General features: G+C 46.9%; 8 protein-coding genes across 8 annotated transcripts; 3 read left to right on the top strand and 5 right to left on the bottom strand.

Moving 5' to 3' along the window:
- Window positions 1–3,037: 3,037 nt before the first annotated feature.
- On the top strand, window positions 3,038–3,939 carry N7443_000069 (LPS-induced tumor necrosis factor alpha factor; the record flags this gene model as incomplete). Its single annotated transcript, XM_056880125.1, has 3 exons — window positions 3,038–3,151; window positions 3,217–3,673; window positions 3,725–3,939. 3 exons carry the CDS (start codon window positions 3,038–3,040, stop codon window positions 3,937–3,939), a joined length of 786 nt encoding a protein of 261 aa, XP_056745363.1.
- Window positions 3,940–4,783: 844 nt separating this feature from the next.
- Window positions 4,784–5,239, top strand: N7443_000068 (uncharacterized protein; the record flags this gene model as incomplete). Its single annotated transcript, XM_056880124.1, has 1 exon — window positions 4,784–5,239. One exon carries the CDS (start codon window positions 4,784–4,786, stop codon window positions 5,237–5,239), a length of 456 nt encoding a protein of 151 aa, XP_056745362.1.
- Window positions 5,240–7,082: 1,843 nt separating this feature from the next.
- On the bottom strand, window positions 7,083–7,870 carry N7443_000067 (LITAF-like zinc ribbon domain-containing protein; the record flags this gene model as incomplete). Its single annotated transcript, XM_056880123.1, has 3 exons — window positions 7,083–7,248; window positions 7,322–7,775; window positions 7,831–7,870. 3 exons carry the CDS (start codon window positions 7,868–7,870, stop codon window positions 7,083–7,085), a joined length of 660 nt encoding a protein of 219 aa, XP_056745361.1.
- Window positions 7,871–10,367: 2,497 nt separating this feature from the next.
- N7443_000066 (uncharacterized protein) lies at window positions 10,368–10,891 on the bottom strand (the record flags this gene model as incomplete). The annotated part of the gene is made up of 2 exons (XM_056880122.1): window positions 10,368–10,493; window positions 10,613–10,891. 2 exons carry the CDS (start codon window positions 10,889–10,891, stop codon window positions 10,368–10,370), a joined length of 405 nt encoding a protein of 134 aa, XP_056745360.1.
- Window positions 10,892–14,344: 3,453 nt separating this feature from the next.
- Window positions 14,345–16,087, bottom strand: N7443_000065 (GMC family oxidoreductase; the record flags this gene model as incomplete). Its single annotated transcript, XM_056880121.1, has 1 exon — window positions 14,345–16,087. One exon carries the CDS (start codon window positions 16,085–16,087, stop codon window positions 14,345–14,347), a length of 1,743 nt encoding a protein of 580 aa, XP_056745359.1.
- Window positions 16,088–18,701: 2,614 nt separating this feature from the next.
- Window positions 18,702–20,775, top strand: N7443_000064 (catalase; the record flags this gene model as incomplete). Its single annotated transcript, XM_056880120.1, has 11 exons — window positions 18,702–18,735; window positions 18,788–18,917; window positions 18,988–19,011; window positions 19,060–19,270; window positions 19,342–19,434; window positions 19,491–19,498; window positions 19,548–19,671; window positions 19,724–20,011; window positions 20,064–20,148; window positions 20,210–20,638; window positions 20,699–20,775. 11 exons carry the CDS (start codon window positions 18,702–18,704, stop codon window positions 20,773–20,775), a joined length of 1,503 nt encoding a protein of 500 aa, XP_056745358.1.
- Window positions 20,776–21,763: 988 nt separating this feature from the next.
- N7443_000063 (uncharacterized protein) lies at window positions 21,764–21,994 on the bottom strand (the record flags this gene model as incomplete). Its single annotated transcript, XM_056880119.1, has 1 exon — window positions 21,764–21,994. The coding sequence occupies one exon, from the start codon at window positions 21,992–21,994 to the stop codon at window positions 21,764–21,766; it is 231 nt and encodes a 76-aa protein (XP_056745357.1).
- A 1,274-nt stretch (window positions 21,995–23,268) lies between these two features.
- On the bottom strand, window positions 23,269–24,006 carry N7443_000062 (MARVEL domain-containing protein; the record flags this gene model as incomplete). Its single annotated transcript, XM_056880118.1, has 4 exons — window positions 23,269–23,452; window positions 23,516–23,638; window positions 23,676–23,794; window positions 23,845–24,006. 4 exons carry the CDS (start codon window positions 24,004–24,006, stop codon window positions 23,269–23,271), a joined length of 588 nt encoding a protein of 195 aa, XP_056745356.1.

Genomic DNA, 24,006 nt, shown 5'->3' with positions numbered 1-24,006 from the left:
GACAACAGTGACTTCTTGGAGATGACATGTTTAAACTCCGAGATGGAGACACAACTAGGAGACCTTATATTTACTCATTACCCTATCTAACAGCTGTGCTGGCATGAGGATCATGAGTCCGGCAGCCTGAGTGACCATTTACACACCGGGCCCCCATAGGATGCTGGCACTAAGCAGAATATAGCTGCTGTTTTGTCGTGGAGGGTGCGATCGACCAGCCCGCACAAAGGCTTAGGTTGATGCATTCTGTGGTGTCTCAACATTGACCAGATTCGCAAAATTTGTTGGCCTGTTTGGAGCCTCTTTTTTTCTTCTGTTTGATGTGTTTATGGAGGGCCATCACTAGGGTCGAGTGATGGTCCAAGATGCCCCTTGAGTTCAATCTACATGGGCTTGAGGACTTAGTTTTTAGGACGAATATAATCGTTGTTAGCCCACTGGTACAATTCAGTCCCAAGTCTCATTCCTTCACCTTCGGATTGGCTTAGTCGCCAGGTCCGTTCAGGCCAGCTTCGAGATTATGGTCGAAACCTGACCCGCGGACCCGGTGAGATGTAGTTTCCCCTTGGAGAGTGCAAAGAACAATTTCTGATGCTGCATCTTTGCTTCTGACTTTGTACTAACCTCGTAATTTCTTCTCAGCCAGCTATTAATGCGATCTTTTTGATGCCAGATGAGGTCTCAGCGAATACAAACGACTATATTGTTTCTGTGATACCCGGCCATGATGATGTAACTTGAGAAAAAACAGCTGACCAGGAAAATATCTGCGCTTATATGATTCAACCAATAGAATGACTGATTCTGACATGCTCACTCTGCAAGATGACCCGATTACATGAGTTGTCGTAGCAGTTCATGATGTTCCAGGTTAATTGAGAACACATCTTGCAGGTCATATCGAGGAAAACCAACTATGGGATGAAACGGATCTCGGGACAATTGTTACCGCGTGCCATGATTATGATGTTCGTCGAACAAGTAAAACTTTCTCGAGTCGGAAAAGCCATATACTTCACTAGCAGACCATCTACCCGTATCGGACCCCCCATCCACGCCCTGCCTATTACCATTATCGGAGCTCTGTGTACCTGCCATGAGAATGGGATTGTCTCTCCTCGGCCTTAACGCCCTAATATGCGATGCCATTGGCCGTGTACAGCACGCGTCTTGCACACCCTCACCGCCTTTGCCGCGCGACGCGATCGGTCTGCCCACCAGTGTTGAGTGAGCACGTCACGCTCGAGATCCGGCATCCCTCATTCGCTTTTCAGCCGATAACAGCATGCTTGTGGGTTGTGAACCGTCGGAGACGAGTTTTCCCCCTCACGATGATTTGCCGCCAATCCCGACCTGGGCGTCCTCGGAAACATCACTCGATCTTTCAATCGATTAACCGTGATGCGCAGGCAGTCAGCGTCGACACCATATGACATCTTTGCATCATGACAAGCGGCTCACCCCTCGCAAGCGTCCAGCTTCTTCCCCGCGAAACGAACCCTATCTGCTGAGCGACCTATACCTAGTGAACTCAGCCGGGCAGTCCTCTCTGCGGGAGTCTTTCTTCGCTTCCCCGCCATGTTGATTTCACCTATCGTCCATCACCCGTGCGGTCTTCGCAATGGCAATGGATATCCACGGCATCGGATCCCTGTCCCTGCGCTTTGTCAAAAGATCCGCGATCGAAGCAAGCCGAGCGTCGAGTCTCGCTGAAGTCCCAGTGCAGATGTCAAACCCATGAACCGACTTCGATGGATATACCAAGTTCAATGCGCCCCATGATACTCGTCAAACCTAAACGACACGTGCCTCCGAGGCATGCGACGGCTGTCGCTCCAAGAGATACAAGCGCGACAGGTCCAATAGGCCCCAGTGTGGACGCAAAACCAGGCCAGCATCCGACGGGAGGACATGCAGTCCAATTAGCGTATTCGATTTATGCATCTCTGAGCCGACACAGGCGTGCAAAGCCGACTTCTGGGAGTGTGGCTCCCGGCAGGCTACGGTCAACCGCTCGAGGTTCCGAGGGGCTTCTGAAATTCCAAGAAATGAAGGCATATACGTGCCATGGTCAGATCTGTCATCCTTACGAATAATCTTGCAATACTGGCAAGACGCTGGGTGCCTTTCCCCCGTGCTGTCTCAATCAAAAATCGCTCCGTCTTCAAACATATCGAAGGGATCCCGGTCGTGCTGGAGCAGCCCGAAGAGGAGAGGGGCGCAATTCCAAGCTTTTGATGATTTCGGTACTCATTGGTGGCATCTTCGCCTTCCCGATGCACTGAAGATTGCTGGGAGCGTCGTCGCCGTATGTCCATCACGTGACACGGGTTCCGATTTGGATTCTACTGAAGAAGAGTCGAATTCAAAATTCAAAAAATCAAGACGCAGTTTTTTGCAGGAGTGAAAAATGCAGGATTTTCTGCATTGCGTGATATCGCTAATACATGAAAGGACGCTGTGGGTGGGCGTGGACAGCTATGAGTAAGAAGCGATGATGGACTGAGAGACGAAAGATCGGGATCTCCTAGAGGAACGCGAACTCAAGATAGATCCGAAAAGAGTGCGACGTTCATTATGGCAGACGTCTTAACAGTCCGTGCATCAATGGTCGGCTCTGCTTCTCGAACTTTCGCACTTTGCGTGGCAGACCAGAAGCCTCCATCGGCCCTGCCGTCCGACAACCTCCGGGTCATTGGTCTTCCGTTTGTCTATATCAAATGTGCATTCATATGGAGAAGGCTGGCTTTTTTGGGCCCACCTAGAACAGGCGATGGAGCGAGACGACGCCAAAACGAAAGAAATGAAAATGTCTGATCCTCCAGCAGAGCAGTCTGGCACTAAAAAAGTACAGAGTTTTACATTTGTTAGCCCTTGGTCCTCGAGAATTTACAGCAGGCAGTCGCTCCTTCTCTTTGGGCAACTGCCTGCTCCCTCCTGTAAACTTGCTGCAGATAGTGTCTTTTCTCGCTTCCATCCTCGCTATCCCCATCTCGGCCACCACCAGTACGAGCGGCTGCAAACACACACACTAACCATGTCATCCGGAAATGTGAACTTGATCGAGGGCAAGAAAAGACCAGCTCTTGAGCAGGCCGGCGGGATTCAGAAAAAGCCAATGACTAATCCGAACACCAACCCACAAGAAATGGTAGAGTCCATTTCGCACCTCCCTCCCTTCGCATGAAAGATTTAACTAATTCACTTGTACTACAGCGTGACACCCAGATCGCCTACCACAGTTCAGTTGAGGGTAAGGAAAACCCTCTTGACGCCTGTGTGAACAAAATGGACAGCGAGGCGCCGTTGCTGCAATACGATCCCGAGCAGAGAATAGCCGCTAACGAATGCGGCTTCGGCCTTCTTGCGGAACTACGTGAAATGAACCACAAGATCAATAAACTCGAATCTCATTTCCAGAAACTCGAATCTCATCGCCAGAGCCATCTGGACATCCGTCAAAAGGCCATTTCCACATGGGTACGAGATGCGCTTAACAAAGACACAGAGCGCGGGAAGGAGGAAATCCGCCGACTGAACAAGGATATTATCCACGGCGGCGATGTGCGTTCCGATGCTATGGTAGTCACTGAGCGCTACAAGAAAAGCAGCACCGAATGGCAATATTTCCGTACTCTGTATGGCCTCACCCCGGACAATGTGAACGATCTCGGTATTGTCTACAAATTCCCTTGATGCTCCTTTCATCGCTAATATGTTCTAGACCAACAGAAATGTTATAGATCTCTGCAGGCCTTGGATAGAGCGGCTTCTATCTTGCTCAAGAACGCTTGGACAAGCCTCCCTACTGAGGCGATGGGTAAGGAACGCGAGGATCTTGTCGCTATGCTGCTGGAGGAGAGATATGAAGAGTCTGAGAAGATGAGCAGCACTTTTATTGGCGGGAACGAGTCGTCTGTGGCTGAAGAGTATTTCTAGTCCTTCCAAAAAGCTCGATATTGCTATCCAATGAATCACATTTTAAGAAACAACCATCTTTTGATCACTTGTAGTCTTTCCTTCTGTTACTAAGTCAAAGGGGCGATCTTATTCACGTCCCCTCCAATGTGTAAGCAGCGCCAACCTCTGTCGCTCATCCTTTCTCTTTAATGCTTTGATTTATTACTCAGTTCTGCTCAGTGAGCAAAAAGCGGCGAGGTCTGAGCACTAACACAGAAGGGGAACGCCAAGAAGTGGTAAAGGAAATCCAGTTCGTAGGGGGCTTGGCACCTATTTAATTATCGTAAAGTTCACCGAACGGGTTGGACATACTAAGTGGTGCTGGTACAGGGTTTCAAACGGGGGGAGTGGCCCCGAACGGTAGCGGCCTAGGCACACTAAGCAGGAAATATAGTAGAAAGTTCTAATAAATACGTCACTAGAATTCAGCCCAGAATATCTTTGATTAAACAGGGTAGAGAAAAACATTGCTGCTAGGATTGGGGGTCGCGAGTATTAGGAAGTGCACGGACATTAAGACGGGTGGAGATCAATAGCTAATAATATCTGGTAAACACAATTCTCCTTTCAGGCCCCCCAGGCCCGAGCCCCAGCCCCAGCCCCGAATAGGTCGTATAGACAAGCCTCGTCCTTAGTTCTTTGCTAAGCATTCGGGGTTTACACCAATCAAGAAGGAAGTCATCAAAGTTATCGCAGCTCCGTGCGTAGGGCTTTTCAGCCCCAGCAAGCTCCTTAGCATCCATATCGTCTATAAAAGGTAAGCACTCAACGCACTCAATCAATCATTCGTAATTACTCTTACCTGGTTCACTTGAAACTTGCAATGCCATCCTTCAAGAGTCTTCTGCTCATAGCCCTCTCCCTCGTGGCCACTACAACGGCAGACTCTTGCCCACAGGACTGGAACAGCTCGAAAGCTACGGACGGCCAATGCTGCTATGGCACTCCGTTGTCTGATGGCCCCACCAAATTTTGCTGTGTTGGGTCCAAGGGTTTATTCAAAGCCAGAAACGATTTACCAAGGAGTGTGACAAGCAGCAGTAGTTCCAGCCTGTGCTTCGCACAGATTCCCTTCACCGCGAGCGATTATTCGCAGCAGGTCTCTTCTGCGTCATCGCAGTATGTGGCAGGTGCTACCACAACTCCTGCTACCAACGAGGTGACTCCTACAAGCTCAGGTTCTGCAGCTGCCACCACCAATGCGGCCATGCCGATTGCCACAGCTCAAGATGTAGTGCTGTGCGGTGCCGCATTCATTGCCGGTCTTTTCGTGCTCTAATTAGGAAAGGGTTGACATGATGTTGTTGGATGGCTAGCTGCCATAGGATCCAGGGGGCTAGCTGGAGCATTTCAAGTTGTGGTGTGTTCTGTTGACATCATTGACAATAGGGCTCTAAGCCATCCCTGTAAAGTAATCACAATTGGCAGAAGCCATAGAAAAACAACACCATCTTGTGATACCAAGTTTTACTCTCTACCGCATAGGTACAGCCTTCTGTATTATGACTAGTGGGTATAAAACGAAAGAGCAAAATGCGACCGTCAAGGGAAAGGGTGAAAACAAGCGGGCAATCTTTGTCAAATCATCAGAATTACCAAGCGATCCTACGTGCTTCCATAGGACATAACGGTAATACAGGCAGTAGTAGTAGTAGTAGTAGATTTCATTAATCCGCGACCCCTCACAAAGTTGAACCCTGGATTCAGGTACAAGCGTGATTTGATCAATATGGAAAGATCCAGCTATTGTAGTTGCAGGAGCTAATCTTCCTGTTACCTAGCAGATATAGGTCTATATAAACCATGTGACCTAGGGTCCAACTCCCAAAGCGATATACAGGCTGTAGCAACGATACCTGTGACGCGCGCTACGTACACTGCAGCCCTAAAATGATAAAAATGAAGGACAAGGACGAGGTAGTCAGGAAAAGGGACGTTGCTTTGCTTCACGGACACTTCATAGTGCAAATGACCGTTGACCAATGAGAACATATAAAGTATGACCAATAGCCGTAACACCTTGGAAAACGGAAAAACTAAGAAGGTGATAATTAGCCATTGTATTTCAATTGTGCAAGTATATCGGTATATAATATTTTATGTCTTCTTCTTCAACGCCTTTTAGGAGGCGGTGTGCTAGCCCCTAGCGAGGGCTCGTTTTCGTCGGTAGTCTCTGGCTATAAATTTATGTGGTATCCTCATCCTCATTTTCCGATGCATTACGATCATTGCACTTCGCCATAGTTTAGGGTGGTACCGTATATTAATAGATGCGATGAAAATTATAGTAAAAAGTGGCCTACGGTGCTTCCGTAGATATTTCTACACTAATAATTTGTCCTAGAGGGTAGTTATGATTATATCCTAAATAGCTACAAATTTTAGCTCCGCCATCTCTTCGTTAGGTATATATGTATCAGTATAAGTAGAATTTAGACTGAGAAGAGAAGCAGTAGCGAGTCGGCAGTCCAGATCTTAGTTACTATAAGGTCTGGATAATCATAACAGGGCTACTAGTGGGAAGAGCTCGGGACTCATCGGTCAATATAAATTAGGCTATAAGGGCGCATTATATTACTTTTAACGGTTGGTCGGTACTGCTATAGTTAATGAGTGTTCGGTATACGGTAGTTAGGGGCGTCTGTATTAGCAGGACATCCAGACTTTAGCTTTAGTGGTCATTAATAAGGGCTTCTATTCCCGCTCTCAATTTCAATTGTGGTATTCGTAGGTTCGACTCTAATATTGGGAGGTGTGGGAAGTCGCGGTCGGATATAATCGGGCGGGTGAATGACCGCCTCATCGGACCTGTAGCCAAACCCAAATACGAGGGTGATCTTGGCATCTTTTGCTGCTTCGAGTTCAATCATACCAGGTATCTTCCGTTCTTTAGAAAACCATCACGTAATAACACTTTTATTAATTTTAAGTCATAGATCGTAGTTTGACTATGTAAACAAAAGTTGGAATTAGGCATGGGCACAAACCACTCCAGGAGCAGAAATATTACACCGTGATCATAAAACCAAGTGGTATCACTTCAAAGCACTGTGGCAGAAAGGCAGAGAAAGGCGAAAGTAAACCCCCCCCCCTCCCCCCAACCCCAACACCTGACGACGCAATTATTTCCTTTGACCGGTCTGCAGCACCTCGACAAGCCCGCTGTTATGCCAAATCGCTAGTTTAGCACTACACTGGCCGCAGTAGTGGTTGACATCCTTGAGCGAGGACATCAAGTAAGGAATGCATCCGAGACAGCAGCAGCAGCAGAGGACAGCAGCCCATCCACTATTTAAGACGTTAACATCGTCCATCACATTTGGTGGGTCGGCTTTGTATTAAAATCAGGGCTTCAACTCACTGTGTCTTCGTTCCACTAACCGCCTCAATTCGCGTCATTTCGCATTTTCCGAAGCATGGACAATCCACCGGACACGGTGCTGATAAAAGCGCGTGCAAAGGTGTAGCCGTGGCATGGCCAGTCGGCTGGCCATGCGGTGTGTAGTACGCGCCCGGCTGTTGTTGAATCTGGGGAGTTGGTTGACCAGGGTACGCCTTGATATCCGACGGCAAGTTCACCAAATACTGGCCAACACTGGGTCCATTGATCTGATCGGGGTACGGCTGTTCCTGGTATGCCCTGGTATATTCATCCGTGTGGATAGGAGTGGGTGCATTATAGTCACCGTGCAGCGGAGGCTTCTCGGAGTAAGCGCCTGTAGCTTCGGAGGGAGCTGGCTGGATACTTTTTGAGCCGATGATGGGGCTCACGGGGCTGGTGCCCGAGTACGGAGGTGCTGTGAGAGGAGTGAGACCTAGGCTTGAGTTAGAGATAGTCATTCGAACACTCGGAGAATTATGGGGACTGACCTTCGCTGTTCTGGTTATTAGCCTGGTTATGCTCGGCCATGATGAGTGTTTGCTCGAGTAATCCGTGGTGTCACAGGGTTGTAACAAAGAGTAGGTCTTGAAAACACTGCGCAAAGCGAGGGGGCGAGATTTTAATTCGATCGCGAGATTGGGGGGTCAACACTTTTATCACGAGCGGGTTATAAATAAGGAGCCCCAATTCGATCGTCAAGTCTAATGCCCCTTCAAATCTAGCTGTACAGGGCGTTTTTGAATAGTGCACTGCCCTATCTCGTATTATGTACTGACTTCGTGTGGATTTCGATGTGCGGTTCTACCTGAGCCCCCAATGGTACAACTTATCTTCAAACCTTAGACGTCTTCTCGTTCTCGTTCAAGGATCATCGCTTATTTCTCTAACTCGTGGCGTAGCCTCGTTGGGCAGCTTTCTGTGAGAGGAGGCTATACACTGGCTGGGGCTCGAGGGTATGGCTTCAGGCTTGGTAAGGAATCGAAATTGATCGACTAAAAGGAAGCTAACAGTAGCGGTGGAAGCCGTGTGTCGCACCCCTTCAGCCCTTCATCCCTTCAGCTTATGGACGCACAGGGCTTTTGATCTAATCTTATTCACTTACAACCACGACCTATCATACTGGTGCGGCTGATTCTAGTACCGCCCTGCGAGGATTTAAATAAGTTTGAGTTATTGCAATACGAGGGCTTAGATATAGTTACGAGACGAGGCACCGTATTCTAACTAAAGTAAAACACGGTATCGAGACTGACACATGAATATTGATATTCCGGTTCTATTCTTAATTTGGTCTATTTTATCTTGGGCGGTGGGGCTAGAGAATCACTCGAAGAGTGTAGGCGGTTGCACTATTTTCGGGACGTACTGTAATCTGGCTTTGGGCGAGGAAAACTTTCGTGCGTGAACTTTGATATCTTTTCTTTTTTTAATTCTTGAAAGAGTCTCCGCGGGTTTTCTTTTTCGGCCACAATAAAGGCAATGAAAGGTCGTTGTCGGTGGTCGTAAAATTTGCGTCTGTCTCCCCTCTTGCATTCACGTAAATATGGTTGACTGGATCACGTAAGATTTTGCTGTTCATGAAGCTTCAATAAGAAAGGAACAAGGCTATGTGTCTCCTCCTCAATGGAGCCGTAATGATAAGGAGACGATGAAATTTCACCTCGGAGAAATTTCTTATTTAACTCGAGTAGAACAGTAAAACCAGTAGAGTGATTTCAATGCTGAACGTCTTGTGGGAGCTCAGCCATAGTGGATATTGTGTCCAGTGACAAGAAGGATGGAAATGAGCTGATATTTAAATAGCACCGAAACACCTTCGGAGTCCGTTCATCAAGTATCAACAAAATGATCATTCACCACCCTCCTTCACCACCCTCCTTCACCACCCTCCTTCACCACTCCTTCAACCCGATTCGGTGCAGATCTTCCCCCGATTGAATCTAATCTGAATTCGTCCGTTTCTTTGGACATTAATAGCCATCAGCAAATGTACGTGCAACAATATTAAGTCTGTGTTAATGGATGCTGGAACACTTCGTTGGGTGGAATAATGCAAACACCGGAACCCAACGATCGAACAAAATGGGCCAAATTAATCTTCACTTTTTCAAACATGGGTCATGGGTCTGCACCTGAGCTTCCGTCTAATTCTGAGATACTGGGCTATCTACAGGATATCCTACTATGGGCTGGCAACAAAAAATCTGCGTAAATTTACTTCTGACATTGCGTCTCCGGGTGCGGCCAGTTAATTGAGGCCTTAGAAATAACCCGTCACCAGAATCTATCCCACATCAAAATCTGGTAGAGCTTTGGGGGGGAAGGGGCTGGGCTTGGCGGACTTCATATCTCTACAATATTCTTGTTGCATTACCATTATCAGCACGCTCATTGCCTCATTGGGTTCTCAAACACCAGGTTCATTCCAATAGCTCAAAAGGCACAGTTCAACCCCCGCAGGGCTTTGGGGCCAATTTCTCGAAGTGACTCAGTCACCATTGTAACGAACGATGTTATCTGGAAATTTTCCCTTCGTTTGGCCAAATCTTCCCAGATGAGAGAAAATACCTCATTTTCGGAGTTGGCCCAGATGTCTTGCGAACCCTGAAGAAAACTATTGAGTACATATAAAGCATTATCATCATCCTTTGAAGGATGTTTGACTCCGCTCTTGTCACTCTCTTGGAAAGTAGCCCATATGAAGAGCAAAGATTGCAGACACTTTAGAGATGTTTTCCGGTCAGGTAAGGTGTCCCCAGACATTATGTCCTCCGTTGCCCTTTGATGTTTCAAAAGCTTGATTGCCTTTGCTAATGATGCAAAGTTGCGAAGTTGACTGAGGTCTTCAAACTGTTTCGAGGCTTGATGAGGCAAATAGGAAAGACCTAATATCTCGTAAATAAAATTCTCGTATTGTTCAGTCAAGTAGGCCACAGATAGTGGCTGCTCTGGTACTTCACCCACAGAGAGTCTGAAGCTTTAGTAAGAATGTGATCGAAACTGCATTCGCCATAGAACTATGAACTTACAACGAAAGAACAAGCTGGAGTCTCCAATTTGGCTCGAAAGCTTGATACCCTCCCCTGGCTTTTACCATGTGTCGCAGCCCGTGTTTGTGAAGGTCAAATCGTTCACGAGAGCCCCAGTATCTCTGTTTGTAGTGATAATCTTAGTCTCATCACATTTCATCCAGAGGGTATCGAATTAAAGCAGCACTTCATGTACGTTACTCTGAACTTCAAATTATTTTTGCTGTGACATAGGACGTACCTCGAATGTGAGAAGCCGCACGACACCCGCGAAAACCTCGTCGTTCGTAGCAGTGACGGCAGTACCAAGCCATTTATTGATAATCCCGATGGCTTCTGTCTTGAACTTTAAAATCTCAGAGCTATTCACATCTCCTCTTGAACCAAAGAAGTCCGCAGCTGCATGAGCTAAGATTCCATTGAAAGATGCTGCGTTAGATAAATCCAAGGGGACCCAAATGTCTCTGAACGGCGTAAAGGTGCGTTCCTGAACACCCGAATGAATAACACAAGCATGCATGCTAAGCCCTAAAGGAAAGAATGAAGCTGTCAGTTTGTGATGTTGCTATGGTGTGATGATGTGTTGTGATTGAACTGACAATGATAGAAAAAACGATGGTGGTGTGCTAAAACTTGATAAGAGTTTGCTTCAGCTCTTTGGCCTAAAGCTGAGGCCAAGGCAAAACTCATGCTAGCAAAAAGCTGATCAGGAATCCCCGGTGTTTGTTTGCTCTGATTTGAAGATGAGAAGATCTGGGGGTCGAAATGAGGGTCCTGGGTTCTCTCGGACTGAGTGGCGGAGTCAAATTCATTTTCTCTTCGCGTTTCGCTGGAAAGTAACGGTCGCAAAGCTGGCTTATTAGACTTGACTTCTTCCTGACGTCGACGTTCATTTTTCTTTTGTCTCCAATACGACTTCATTGCGTGGCTGCGGGTAGTAGGATTTCCAGTTCCTTCGACAAATTTGAATTTAGGCCGCTCGGGTTCCAATATTGTCTCAGAAAAGACACCAGGTTCAACCAAATTGTCGTCAGAATGGTCGCAGAAAGACTTGCTCTCTTCATTTTGTGAATCCATTATTCTCCAGCCGTAGAAGATAGCAGTAGCAGCAGCAGGTTCCCTAGTTGGGATCGAGTCTCATGGTGCAGGCATGGTTCATCGGCCCGGAGCAAAGTACTTTTCAACCCCTCCACAGTCCTTTGACCTCTTAATTCTTTAACGTAAAATTAGAGACCAATCCATCTGGTTTAATAAAGTCTTCGTATTACATGTGCATTATCTCCCGTAACGATCTGCGGTACCCCACCACGCTGCCTCCGTTGACTTGATCTGAACTCTCAATGCAGAAATAGTATAAATCCAGGACAATCCCTCCCTCGCAATGTGAGCTGATAGAACTTGAGCTGATAAGATTATTTTACCAAATCAACATATTCACTGTTGATGTTTTGGCAATTCTACAATATAACTCAAGTGGGGTTTCAGTCGAGATGATACGTACATAAGATTGAGTAAATCATCGCTTTATATTTCATACTATTCCATTATAGGAAAGACTATCTGTAAAAACATATATCTAAACATTGGATTTGATTGGTTGATACTATTTCCTTATACCAGAGCGGGGCTTTCAAATGCCACCAAGCCGCAAAGATAAAAGGGGCTTTGTCTCAAGGCCAATTAGATGCCTCAGTGCGATGAGCCTCGGCCGCAACACGCAATTTTAGCATTTTGGAATTGCCCTCCGCTTTTTACTTATTTGGTCGGGTAGCTCTTCACAATGTTCTATTGCAATGTATCCTGTGGCGAGAAATGTGCTATGCAAGCTTGCATACGGTAGATGGGTTTACTTTATTTCATTCGTAACATGTCTTTCAGCTTTACTCTCAGCATATGTAACTATCTCCTGTGAGAAAATGGAGCCTGTACTAGACCTGGCCTGAGGATCTATCCGGCCCCTCCACCGCCAAGAGACCCTCAATGAGGGATACTATTTTCATAAGGGTGCCTTGCAATGGTCTCGGCCTCCCATAGGGAACGCATTCCATAGGATGCGTGCAATGAAGTGCATTCAATAGAGTCCGGTGGCTCTTCATATAGTGTCGTACGTTCAAGACCAGATGATAATTCCTTTGTCGTCCCTCAATAGTTACGCCTTCAGCGAGCAATCCTGGACAAAGTCCAATGATTTAGAACATATCCCATTGTACAAATAGTCCGCTATGGTTTAGTTATGGTCGCTAGGGTTGTAAAAGAGGACATAATCTTGATGATTCGTGGTCGATCAGGTTAATATCCTCTTCGGCTATTCCCCTTGTCGATTGTCTTTGGCTACTTGAATCTAAGCTGAAGGTCCTGTGGTGTCGCTATACTCAAACCTGGTGTTTTCAGCATTACTCGTTGAATTGTTACCATCCTTTCCTGGTGTCTCGTAATTAAAGAAAAGCGGGCATCGCCGAGGTGGTATGGAGAATTCCAACAGGGGAAATTGAGATCACATCAGTCTACCTTCTCACAGTCTGGCCATCAATGATTATGTCTAGTGCAGCCATGGGACAGATTCGGGATGTGGGTTGAAGCATTTCGACGATTGAGTTTGTGAAACCCGAGGATCGGCTAGGGCTAGGCCTTGGCGTGGTGGAGTTCCGATTCCAACACCTAGAATCGCTCACCGCACCTCACATCTTCGCGGCTCCAACCCTTTAATACCGCGCCGCGCCGCGGTTCGAGCCGCTTAGAACCTATTTTGACAAGAATTTCCGGTTCCGAGTGGACAATATCTTTTTATACTAAAGGTATTACCCTAAAGCCGGCTAGTTTGGTGTATGAAATACCTAAAAATCCTATGTTTGTCCTGCTCGGGGAACCGCTGGTCCAAAACGGGAAATTACGGTGCGGTTCCGGTTCTGCGCGGTGCTATGCTGAGGCCTACTAAGCCAGGCTTTACCGGGATAATCAATGAACCTATTTATTATGACATAATTTAACTTACTATGGGTTCACTAACATTTCAACTCGCCCAGTTGTACTTGCTTTATAGTCGTATTAACCATTCAATCGAATCTTGCAGCAATATATACTGAGATTTCCCGCCGCGATAGGGTTTTGCATTAATTGGAATGCATTCATTACCGTTGAAAAATCACCTTACCGATGAAAATGAGTCATAGTCAATTCCAGAACTGCGAAGATTGATTAGCAGTTACTGTGTCCCCCAAGTCAATCATTCAGTGCTTTTTCGATTGTCAAATGTCTAAGCCTGCCAGGGCAATCCCTTAATAGCGTCCTGGTGCAATATGGATACGAGTGCATATTGTAAGATGTGCCTGATACGGATATGATGATAATCAGACTAATCGCTGGTCATCCTTTGAGGATCAAGCCCCTGCTTTTGAGAGGATGCCTGCATGCTTATGCAAGCAAATAAGCGAGGTGATGCATCAACAGGTGGCTCTGGTGGTGCATAGGCACCTTGTCCGCATTCCCTACACCTCATTGCATGGTTGGCGTAACACCAATCCACCGCTTTTCTATTTATCTTGAATATCACAACAAAGTATGTTAACTGTACTATCTTCTAAACAACTTATTGTTGATGAGATATGGATTGTAGTTTATCGCATTTACTATGGCGTTTCTACCTGAGAGGGGCGATATGGTATATGTTACAATGAAAGGTGACTGACTAAACGACTATTTCCTCATGTCGAAGCATAGCTTCTCAATGTCAGTCACATGAGCAACTTTTATTTACTTGAAACTCCAAGAAAACCTTCTGGATTATTACATGAAGAAAAGAAGAATTGCGCAGAGTTGAGTGAAATTTATTGGGCATACGCAGTAGATAAAGTTCATGGAGGTAAGCTGAAAAGCCTATTGGCCAAGTGGGAGTCAATGGCTATTGTGTCTAACGGAAAGGCTTTATCCGACAGGTTCAAGCGCCCTCGCATGAAAATTAGGCCATAAGCCCATCTTAGTTGTAAAAGTCTGCGTGATCACGCTTGATAGCGTCAGCACCTTTCTCAGCGATCATGTAAACCGAATTCTGGATGCGGCAGTCCGGAATAACAGGGATGACAGAGGCGTCAATAACACGGAGGTTCTTAATTCCGTGCACCTTCAGATTAGCATCGACCACACCCTGTTGGATATCCTTCGACAGACGAGCGGTACCGCAAGGGTGGAAAGAGGTCTGAGAACGATCCAACACGGTTCGCTTCATTGCCTCATCGTCGTCCAGCGGCATGTCCCAAGGGTATTCGTCCTCGACAATTTCCTTGAACCCTTCACCATTCTTGAGAACATCATAGGCGTATCTGATACCTTCACGAATGGCAATAATGTCGAGGTCATTGCTGAAGTAGTTCAAGTTGATGTTGGCTTGCTGCAGGGGATCCGCGCTGTTAAGCGTAACCTCGCCACCTTCGGAGACGGGACGAACAAGATCTACCATAACCGTCATATAACTGCCCTTATTGGGGTGGGGGAAGTGCCACTGGAAGGCACTACCAAACAATGGGATGAAGTCAAGCTCGAAATGAGGCTGGCCATACGGACAGAAGGGGTCTTGGCCACCATTAGCAGCCTTTGCCTCACGGTACTCAGGCGATTTCTCCAAGTACTTATCAATACGAGGGAAACCGATCATCTCAAGGAAGGGCGATGCCATAGGACCAGCATGGCCATTAGCGTAAGTTGATAAGACTTTGTCCTGGAGAGGGCCCTTTCGCAAAACGTGACTATCCATTGAGAATTCATCCTTCAGACGAAGGACGAAAGGAACACCCGGGTGATCTTGAAGATGCTGGCCAACGTGGCGCGAATCGACGATCACGGGAATTCCGTGCTTGTTTAGCTCAGGAGCCGGTCCAATACCGCTGAGCATCAAGAGCTTCGGGGATTCAAAGACACCTTGAGAAACAATAACTTCACGGTCGGCATAGAAACTAAGCTCTTGTCCAGATCCCGTGATGACTGTCACACCCTTAGCCGTGCGATCGGCATCGTCAATAATAAGGCGCTTGGAGTGCACTTCAGGCAGAATAGTAATATTCCGCTTGTCGGCCACCGCAAGGAAACTGCCCGAGCGCCGACCTTTGTAGATAGTGTTGACACTGTGTACCAGGCCACGCATCGTTCCATCAAAGATGTTCTCTGTGAGAGGCTCGCCAGTAGATTTCCAAGCCCGAGAAAGGAGCTCACGGAAGCCTTTCATCTCTGGCATAAGTTCGGCATGAGCGATTGGGATCGGACCCCCGGCGCCAATTTTCTTGAGTTCCGGCGGGTATAAGCCAGCGTCGTCGTGATAGGTCACGCTCTTGCGAAGGTAAGGAACAAGAGGGTCCCAGGTCCATTCCTTTCCGCCATATTCCTCCCACATATCGAAAGTGCCTTTCGAACCAGGCACCCAGGAGAAATAGTTCAGGGACGAACTACCACCGAGAGCCTTTCCACGGGTGTTAGGCTTCTCAATGCGCTCGTAGTCGGGGCGCTTGACCATGGTGGTCTTGTAGGCCCAGTCGTACTGGCTACCTCGGATATCCATTGCCAATCCGGGTGTTCGGATCTCTTCGTTGTCCTCAGAGCTGCCAATACCGGCTTCAAGGACCAGAATTCTGGCATTGGGGTTTTCGGCGAGGCGGCAGGCAACAATGTTGCCTGCCGTGCCACCGCCAACGACAATGAAGTCAAAGTGAGCACCGTCCTGGACAGCCATGCTGAGAGCTGGAGATGTGACTGAGTGAGATTGGAAGAAGGTTGATAGAGATATAATCGAGTGAAATTGGAAGAAGATATACTGGGTGAGACGGGTGACATCTACCTTCTTTTATATTTGAAGGCATGTCGCTTCTTGAGAAGGTGATGATTCATTATGTCGATGCACAGAGCTCTTGTGGGTTCGTGGTGGGGTTCATGAGCCGGGTCCTGCCATATGATACTCAATTCTGTTTCTCACGAAGCTGAATATGGCATACCTATTTGACCAATGAGGAATCACTTTCATGGTATTCAGGGGAATTTATCATCATAATTAGTATTTATTGTTACTTTCAGAGACGTATAGAATGAACGCCTCCGAGGGGTAATGCATGTGGACTAATTGGGAGGTGGGGTGTCGCTCGTTCCATTTACCTCCTTTGACTTGCTATCAAATGTCTCAACCCCACCACTGCACGACATCCTACCAGCAAACGCCAGAAAGCCCACTTAATGGAATATGATATCTCAATGAAGTGGGGTACATATTAACACGAGTCGGGTAATACTAGTGCACTCTTTAAACCGCTGGCCACTGCACTAATAGCTGCGGGAAGTTCAGCTTCCTTTAGCAGGACATGATCGCCCGCCGAGAATTGATTTTTAAACAAAAGCTACCCATTCCTTTGGAAATATATATCATGTGGATCATCAAACGTCTCTTACTGGCTTGGAACTCTGAGAATACCTTTTAGCATAGACTGGTCACTTGGCCTAGATCTTTGCTCATCCCGGCTTGATCGTTCCTTATAGGGAATAATGACGTATTACAGCGAGATATGAACATCAATCGTCAAGTGAACTCAATGGACGAGATAATAACAATGAGTACCGCTTGGGAAATGACCATGGCCCAATTATTATCGTCGTATACCTAGTCTTAATGACATGATAGCTTACTGAGAAAATATTTGAGGGAAGTTATCAGTACCATGACACATTTCATGTACACACAGAAAGCTTCTCTTCTAAACATATAATTTTGTAACTAACACTGTGCAGATTAGCTTTCAATCAAAATTCCTCTTGACCTTTGGCCACACAATGTACATTGAATCTTTTGTCGAAATGGGAAAATACTACACACTTACCGAAGGCAAGCAATATATCCGGGTCTATCATTCACACTGGTTCTTGTTAATACTGAAAAAGTATCGCTGTGCAAGCAATGACACAGCGGTTTTGTTGCCTGACAGAGTGTGCGGTGGGCCGGGTCTGCTTCAAGGTACTCAGCTAATTGAGAGTTTGGCTCATTTCGCACAGGAGATTATCCCAGTGCAGTAAGAGCACAGCTTATTTTCTCTGAGGAGCACCCATGGTGTTTGTATAACATGTTGATCCAAGAATAGGGGGTTTTATGCCAAAGCAAATGACAGATCACGTAGTAGCTCCGTATCAGGAAAGTGGGGGGGGGGGCAAGTGCTGTGCTTTGGGGTAGCCCGCCACACGATATAGGGCTTTGCAAATTTGGTCAGGGCTTTGTAGATCCAAGATCTATCCAACGTGCGACCGTCTTGGACGGTGACACGACCAATCCCATGGTGTTGGCCATTACATTCTGGACGGCTTTTTCCGTTGGGCTTTCGGGTTTCACGCAGACCCCTCTTTACAGAGTGGAACACCGGAGCAGGTCGTCCCAACAGAGAGCGCAACCCCACCAATGGGTCCGTTTGAAAGCCTCGGTGAGACATGGATGTGCTGTGTATCATGCCTGCAGCCTAATCAGCATTAAATACCGACTGCGTCATGAGTGGAACAAATTTCCCGGCATAGGCCCGTGCCATTGACAAACGCGGAGACTAGATGGCAAGTCATGGCTTCGGATGATGGGCCGGTTCCGAAAGAGCTAGCAAGAACTCCAACCAACCTAATCAAGCCCGAGCTGAGCAGAACGTGGCTGGCTTTGGGTGTGGGGCCGAGGTCAAGCTGAAATGCTGAGATTGAGCATTGAGGTGCAGTTCAGAAATAGACATTCCGACTGCTTGTGAGCTCGTCAAATTATCCTGGAAACGTCATTTGGCCAGAATTGGGCTCTGGTAGAGACGTGTGTGATACGTGAAGGTGGCAGAATATGCTACTGAATAGTGGTAATGTGCGCGATCGTCGTAGTCATGGAGGGTTTAAGCTTTCGGCTTTCGGCGATGGGTCGGATTTCATTTCCACCGCATCGACCAGATTAGGCAATGGTATTGGCCCAATCACAGAGCTGCCCCTTGAGTACCGTGTTGATTAGGGTGGGGCTCCCTTGCGTCCATGATGCTGTTGTTGTCTCACGGCTCACTCGGTCACCCCAAGGACACTCCCGCATCCTCGGAGGATCAATACAGTGGTTAAGGGAAATGCTCGGTGGACCCTTTGGCGGTAAAGCACAGAGCGCCAATGAGTGTAAGCGTAATACTAAGATACAATGCAAATGCCATCTAAAGGCAACCACCACGGCGTTAAATTGTCTCCAGATTGGCGAATATTTAAGTCACATTCCTCGGGTGATTTCCAACTCGATCGAACATATTTATTTTCTTTTTTTTTCTAATTTACCTCACTTATTACGATCAATTGAATTGTCATCCAGGATGGGCGATGATAGATACTACACTTTGTCCGAAGGTACAGCACCTCTTCACTTTGGGGGACTTGCGTTTTGAACTGACTCTGACAGGATGCCCCTTCGCAAACGACAAGACGGCTGTTCTGATGCGGGGCAGCCAGGGCGGCGGCCTCGGATTGCTTCAGGACACCCAGCTCATTGAGACGCTTGCTCACTTCTCCCGCGAGAGAATTCCAGAACGGTTGGTTTATTACCCGACTGACCCTTCAATCCCAGATTTCATGGTACACTGACATGGAGATCATTATTAGTGTCGTTCACGCCAAAGCTGTTGGGTAAGCCATTCACAATCTCCCGCAGAATCATCCGATTGACAGTTATAGGTGCTACGGAGAATTCGAAGCCACCCGCGATTGTTCCGACTTCACCAGCGCCAGCTTCCTCTCTAAGGTGGGAAAGAAGACGCCCGTGCTTCAGCGCGTGTCAACGGTCGGGCCCGAGTCCGGATCTGCCGATACTTCCCGCGATGTGCACGGATGGGCCATGAAGTTCTACACCGACGAGGGAAACCAAGATTTCGTTTTTAATAACACGGTATGCTGTGCCTTGTTTGGATTTTATGGAAAATTCTCTGGGCTCTTTGTGTCTAATATTCGTTGATTCAGCCGGTCTTCTTCATTCGTGACCCAATCAAGTTCCCGTCTATGAACCGCTCTCACAAGCGACACCCTCGAACCCATCTTCCCGACGCAAACATGGTAAGTCCACCTGTTTTGCCCGGCGATTTGAGATTGAAAAACTAATCAAATGGCAGTTCTGGGAGTATGTGATTTCCTTCAGCTCCAATTGTTGAATTAGACTAATCTTATAGTTTCCACGTCGGCAACCCTGAGGGTATCCACCAACTTCTGGTTCTGTTCAGTGACCGTGGTACTCCAAAGTCGGTCCGCTACATGAACTCGTACAGTGGACATACGTACAAGTTCACTAAGCCTGTAGGCGATGACCATTACCAGATGCTAGAATGTCAACTAATGGCATGCTTAGGATGGCTCGTTTAAATACGCTAAAATCCACGTCAAAACACAGCAAGGCGTGGAGAACTTCTCTTCCCAGGAAGCTACCAAGATCGCCGGAGAGGACCCTGACTTTATGATCCGTGACATGTTCGAGGCTATCGAGAGGGGTGATTATCCTGTCTGGAACGTCTATGTCCAGCTGATGAGCCCCGAAGAGGCCGAGAAGTATAAGTGGAACATCTTTGACATGACCAAGGTTTGGGCGCACAAAGACTTCCCTCTGCAGCAGATTGGTCGTCTTACTATGAACCGCAACGTAAGTCTTCATTATTTACTCATTCTATTTTGCATTCGCTGAACTAAAATAGCCGGAAAACTACTTTGCCGATATCGAGCAAGCTGCGTTCTCGCCCTCGACCATGGTTCCTGGATTCGCTGCGTCCGCAGATCCAGGTAAGTTCGAAAGACAAATAATTTTTCGCCTTAAGGATCACCTTGAGTAACCTTCCCCCAGTGCTGCAAGCAAGACTCTTCGCCTATCCCGATGCAGCCCGCTACCGCCTCGGCGTCAACTATCAGCAACTCCCTACGAACGCTGCAAAGGTACAAGTCTACTGCCCCTTCCAGCGTGACGGAGCCATGCGATTTGACGGCAATTACGGCGGTGACCCCAACTATGTTGGCTCCTCGATAAAGCCCATCAAGTACTACCAAGACGTGAAGGGAATCAGCGCTTCAGCTCTAGCCCTACACACCGAGCACGAAAAGTGGGCGGGAGAGGTCTCCGCCTATACCAGTGAGATCACCGACGATGATTTCGTCCAGCCTGCAGCATTATGGGAGGTGATTGGTCGCCAGCCTGGTCACCAGGATAGAGTCATCGAGAACCTCGTCGGTAGTGTCAAGGGTGTCAAGTACCCTGAACTGCGAAAGGCTGTCTATAGTAAGTTTTGCCTTTAAGCCATACCCGAGCACTAGAGAGTGAGACTAACAATGAACCTAGGTCTCTTTAGCCGTGTCAATAAGGGCCTCGGGTCCAAGTTGCAGCAGCGTACAGAAGCAGCGATCGAGACTGCGTAGAAGTTCGCTACTCTATACGGCTTGGCACTACTAGCTATTACGGAATAACTCATCCGTAAACAGTACTGAATCTTGAAGGCAATATGATTCAAAGGACTGGCTTGATTTACATGGTTCGGATTTGAATGAGATATGAGAAATAATAAGACCATATCGATGTAGTAGGCCGGTAAATGGAATCAATGGATTTGACTCACCCCTACACAAGATGCACCCGAAGCACTACTAACAGGCATTGGCCAAGTCACACCTACAATTTGACCACTCGTAAATTATTCGTGAACCTCACTCGCCCTTGCATTCCCCACCAACACTCACGGTGACCCACGCGCGATTTTTAGCTGTAAACCTATTCTCCGACCGAAGTATTCCGATCAGGATGTCAATTCACGTGCCGCATAGAGGCCCAACGCGAAAACACTCGCATCAAAGTTGTAAACAACGCCCGGTAGGATACCGTGCCATCGGGTCATAGCTTAGGCGCTGTTAAATCATTCTTTAATGACCTTTCGAACTTTTTGCTATGCGAGTTAATACTCTCCTTGGTGAAAAGCGAGGGGTATGCTCTATTTGGTGTTAGGTAGAGTCATGTATACTATTTTTCGCCGAGAAAGGCTAGGTCCAGGCATACTTGAGTGTTGAAATATCCGCGGAGCTCCCAGATTATTGCGCGGAGGTTGTCTTACATCTTCATCCGTTCCGCATGGATTTGCGGATGGTATTATGCCCTTCAGATCCGCAAGCTAGCGAAGCGGAGAGGATAAATCTCCCATTTCTTGCGGAAGTGGCGGAGCTTAGTTATGTAGGTTTGCATATATTTATGAATTGGTCATTAATTAAGGAAACAAATCAAAGGATCGGACAAAACTTATATCAGCAGGATCACCGAGAAGTGCCCAGTTTACCTGGTGATGTGTACGTAGACGCATACCATGATCAAAGCGAAAAATCAGAAAGAAACATTGCCCTGACGTGCTGTATAGTAGAATCACATCAGCCCTCCATAGGTCTGGCCCTCTTGCTCGAGCTTCTCATCCTCCTTTAGGTATTCCTTGAGGCCGGCTTCATCCTTCTTTAGATCGGAACGGATTCCACCCTCACCGCCTTGCGGCTTATCCTTGGAATCCTGGTCCTTGTCTTCATCTTTGTGGTGGTGGTCGAAAATCTTTTTGAAAATGCCTTCCTTGTGCTCTGTCGGTTGCTGGGTGTCTGTTCTCATCGAATGCTTTGATTAGAAAATGGAAAGAAAAATGGAAGCATGAACCCGTGGCGTTGCGTACCTTGAGGCATTGTAATCAAATAGGGAGTCTGGAGACGGATTGCTATATGGTGTAGTCTAGACCTGGATTTTGCAAAAGAAAATATATCACTGGAGTTTGAGAGATTTTTGCAGACGTTGCTAGGGAATTGTCGTCCGCATTCTATATACCCCTATGCTGCGGTGTATAACACTGCGGGGTTGCTTCAATGACGTAATGAATACTGATCTGCGTTCCCGATCTAGTAGTACCTTTTAGCCAACCAGAACCATTTCTATAGAATGCCGATCTGTAGATCCCCAGGACCCTAGATCTACTGAGTAGTGTCCAAACTCGTCGAGACCCTTCTGAGCTGCAACGCTGGCAAGCCTCGAAACGCAAGTCTCATGATGGAGCACTCAGGCCTATCTCCTCACTTGTCTCTCCTTGCTGCGCGGCATGTAGGCCGTAGTGAACAGCTAAGAGGCTAGGTTGCTTACGAATTTGGAACCAACTATCCTCTCGAAGCTTTGAGAAGATCAGAAATTATCTCTTGCTTTAATCGGTGACAGAACAGCACCGCTAAATAGCTAAGTTTTTATCACTGTCAAGGTTATATCCCTAGTCTTGACTAGATTGCTTGTCCCTAATAATTTCTTCAAGAGTCTGGTTGGACTGGAAAAGTTGGAGGTGTTCCTCATCATGTGGCGGCCCTTTGAAATGTGATGCATTTGTAAACTAATTGATATGTTGTTCTGGTAGTTATAATTAATAGGACGTGTAAGAGGGATAAGGTCCGTCATTGGAAATTACTGTTACCGGAAGGGGAAGAAGTACGACACCCGTCCGTAGCAAACCTAATTCACGACAGAACCTCGCAATTCATCGATAAACCATGAATACAGTTGGACCTTCTTGGCTAATTCGGGATTTCAATCACAATGACGATTCTACTGAGAGCATATTCTTACCAGCTGCTTATCGTCTATGAGCCTACAAGACTTTAGAGATATTCAACCGGGTTTTTCAATAAACGAAAATTATCACCACAAACTAAAAACTGAGTTCTAGTATGAATATGCCCTCCATAGAGCGATGGAAACACAAAAATAAGCACAAAAAAATGAAGAAGGTTAATAACTCATTATTGACATGATTAGGACAGTCAGGCAGACTCAGATGGGATTAATATCCTTTTACCGTAGCATTGCATAGCACCACTGGTCCAAATATGTTTTCATTTGTTAGCTGTTTCTCACACGACTTGTGCAGGCGTGGCCATGGGCTCTTCGGCGGGAGCTTGTGTCGCATGAACGGCCGAATTAGGCTCCGATGCAGATCGAAAACTCTTTTCATGCAGTGAAGAAGAATGTGTGTTATCCCTACAGGCGAGCCAAAGGGACCAGGCTTCGATGAAGAGGGCGAAAAATGTAAAAATGCTGAACTGCGATGTTAGATAGAAGAATAGGATATTTTGTTGTAGGGACAGCTTATAGACATACAAAGTCAAGAAGACGAATGCTTCGTTGGCCCATTTCTTCGAGCATGAGACACCCGGTGGCGCATTTGCATGGCAATTGTGTTGATTGTAGTCAACCGCAGAGAATATAAAAGCGGCAAGCCATCTAGTATTATTAGCAAGTGATGATATAAAGCCAATACCTGGGGATAACCAACAGATAAGAGAATATAACGTCAATGAACAGGACAAAGTCCTTAGCTGGTGTCGCCATAAATGGTGACACAAAAGAAGGGAGGAAAGCCACAACAGAGACAGCAGCCTATTCCATAGGTAAGCACTGGTTTCGTGCATGAGGCTAATTTTACTTACTATGACCTCCACATAAACTATGGTAAGCCCACGAGGGCCGGTATTAATGAAATAGGAAGTGATCCCAAGAACAACAACGGAACTCAGCCACTGAATAACCCGATTGCAAATAAGGAAAAAGCGCAGTTGACCCTCCGTGAGAAATGGAATAGTGGAAGACAT

Source organism: Penicillium atrosanguineum (assembly GCF_028827265.1).
Source record: "Penicillium atrosanguineum strain IBT 20685 chromosome Unknown utg000001l_segment0_segment0, whole genome shotgun sequence".
Taxonomy (NCBI): domain Eukaryota; kingdom Fungi; phylum Ascomycota; class Eurotiomycetes; order Eurotiales; family Aspergillaceae; genus Penicillium; species Penicillium atrosanguineum.
The sequence above is the reverse complement of the archived record's forward strand: the minus strand, read 5'-3'. Positions and strand labels throughout refer to the sequence as shown.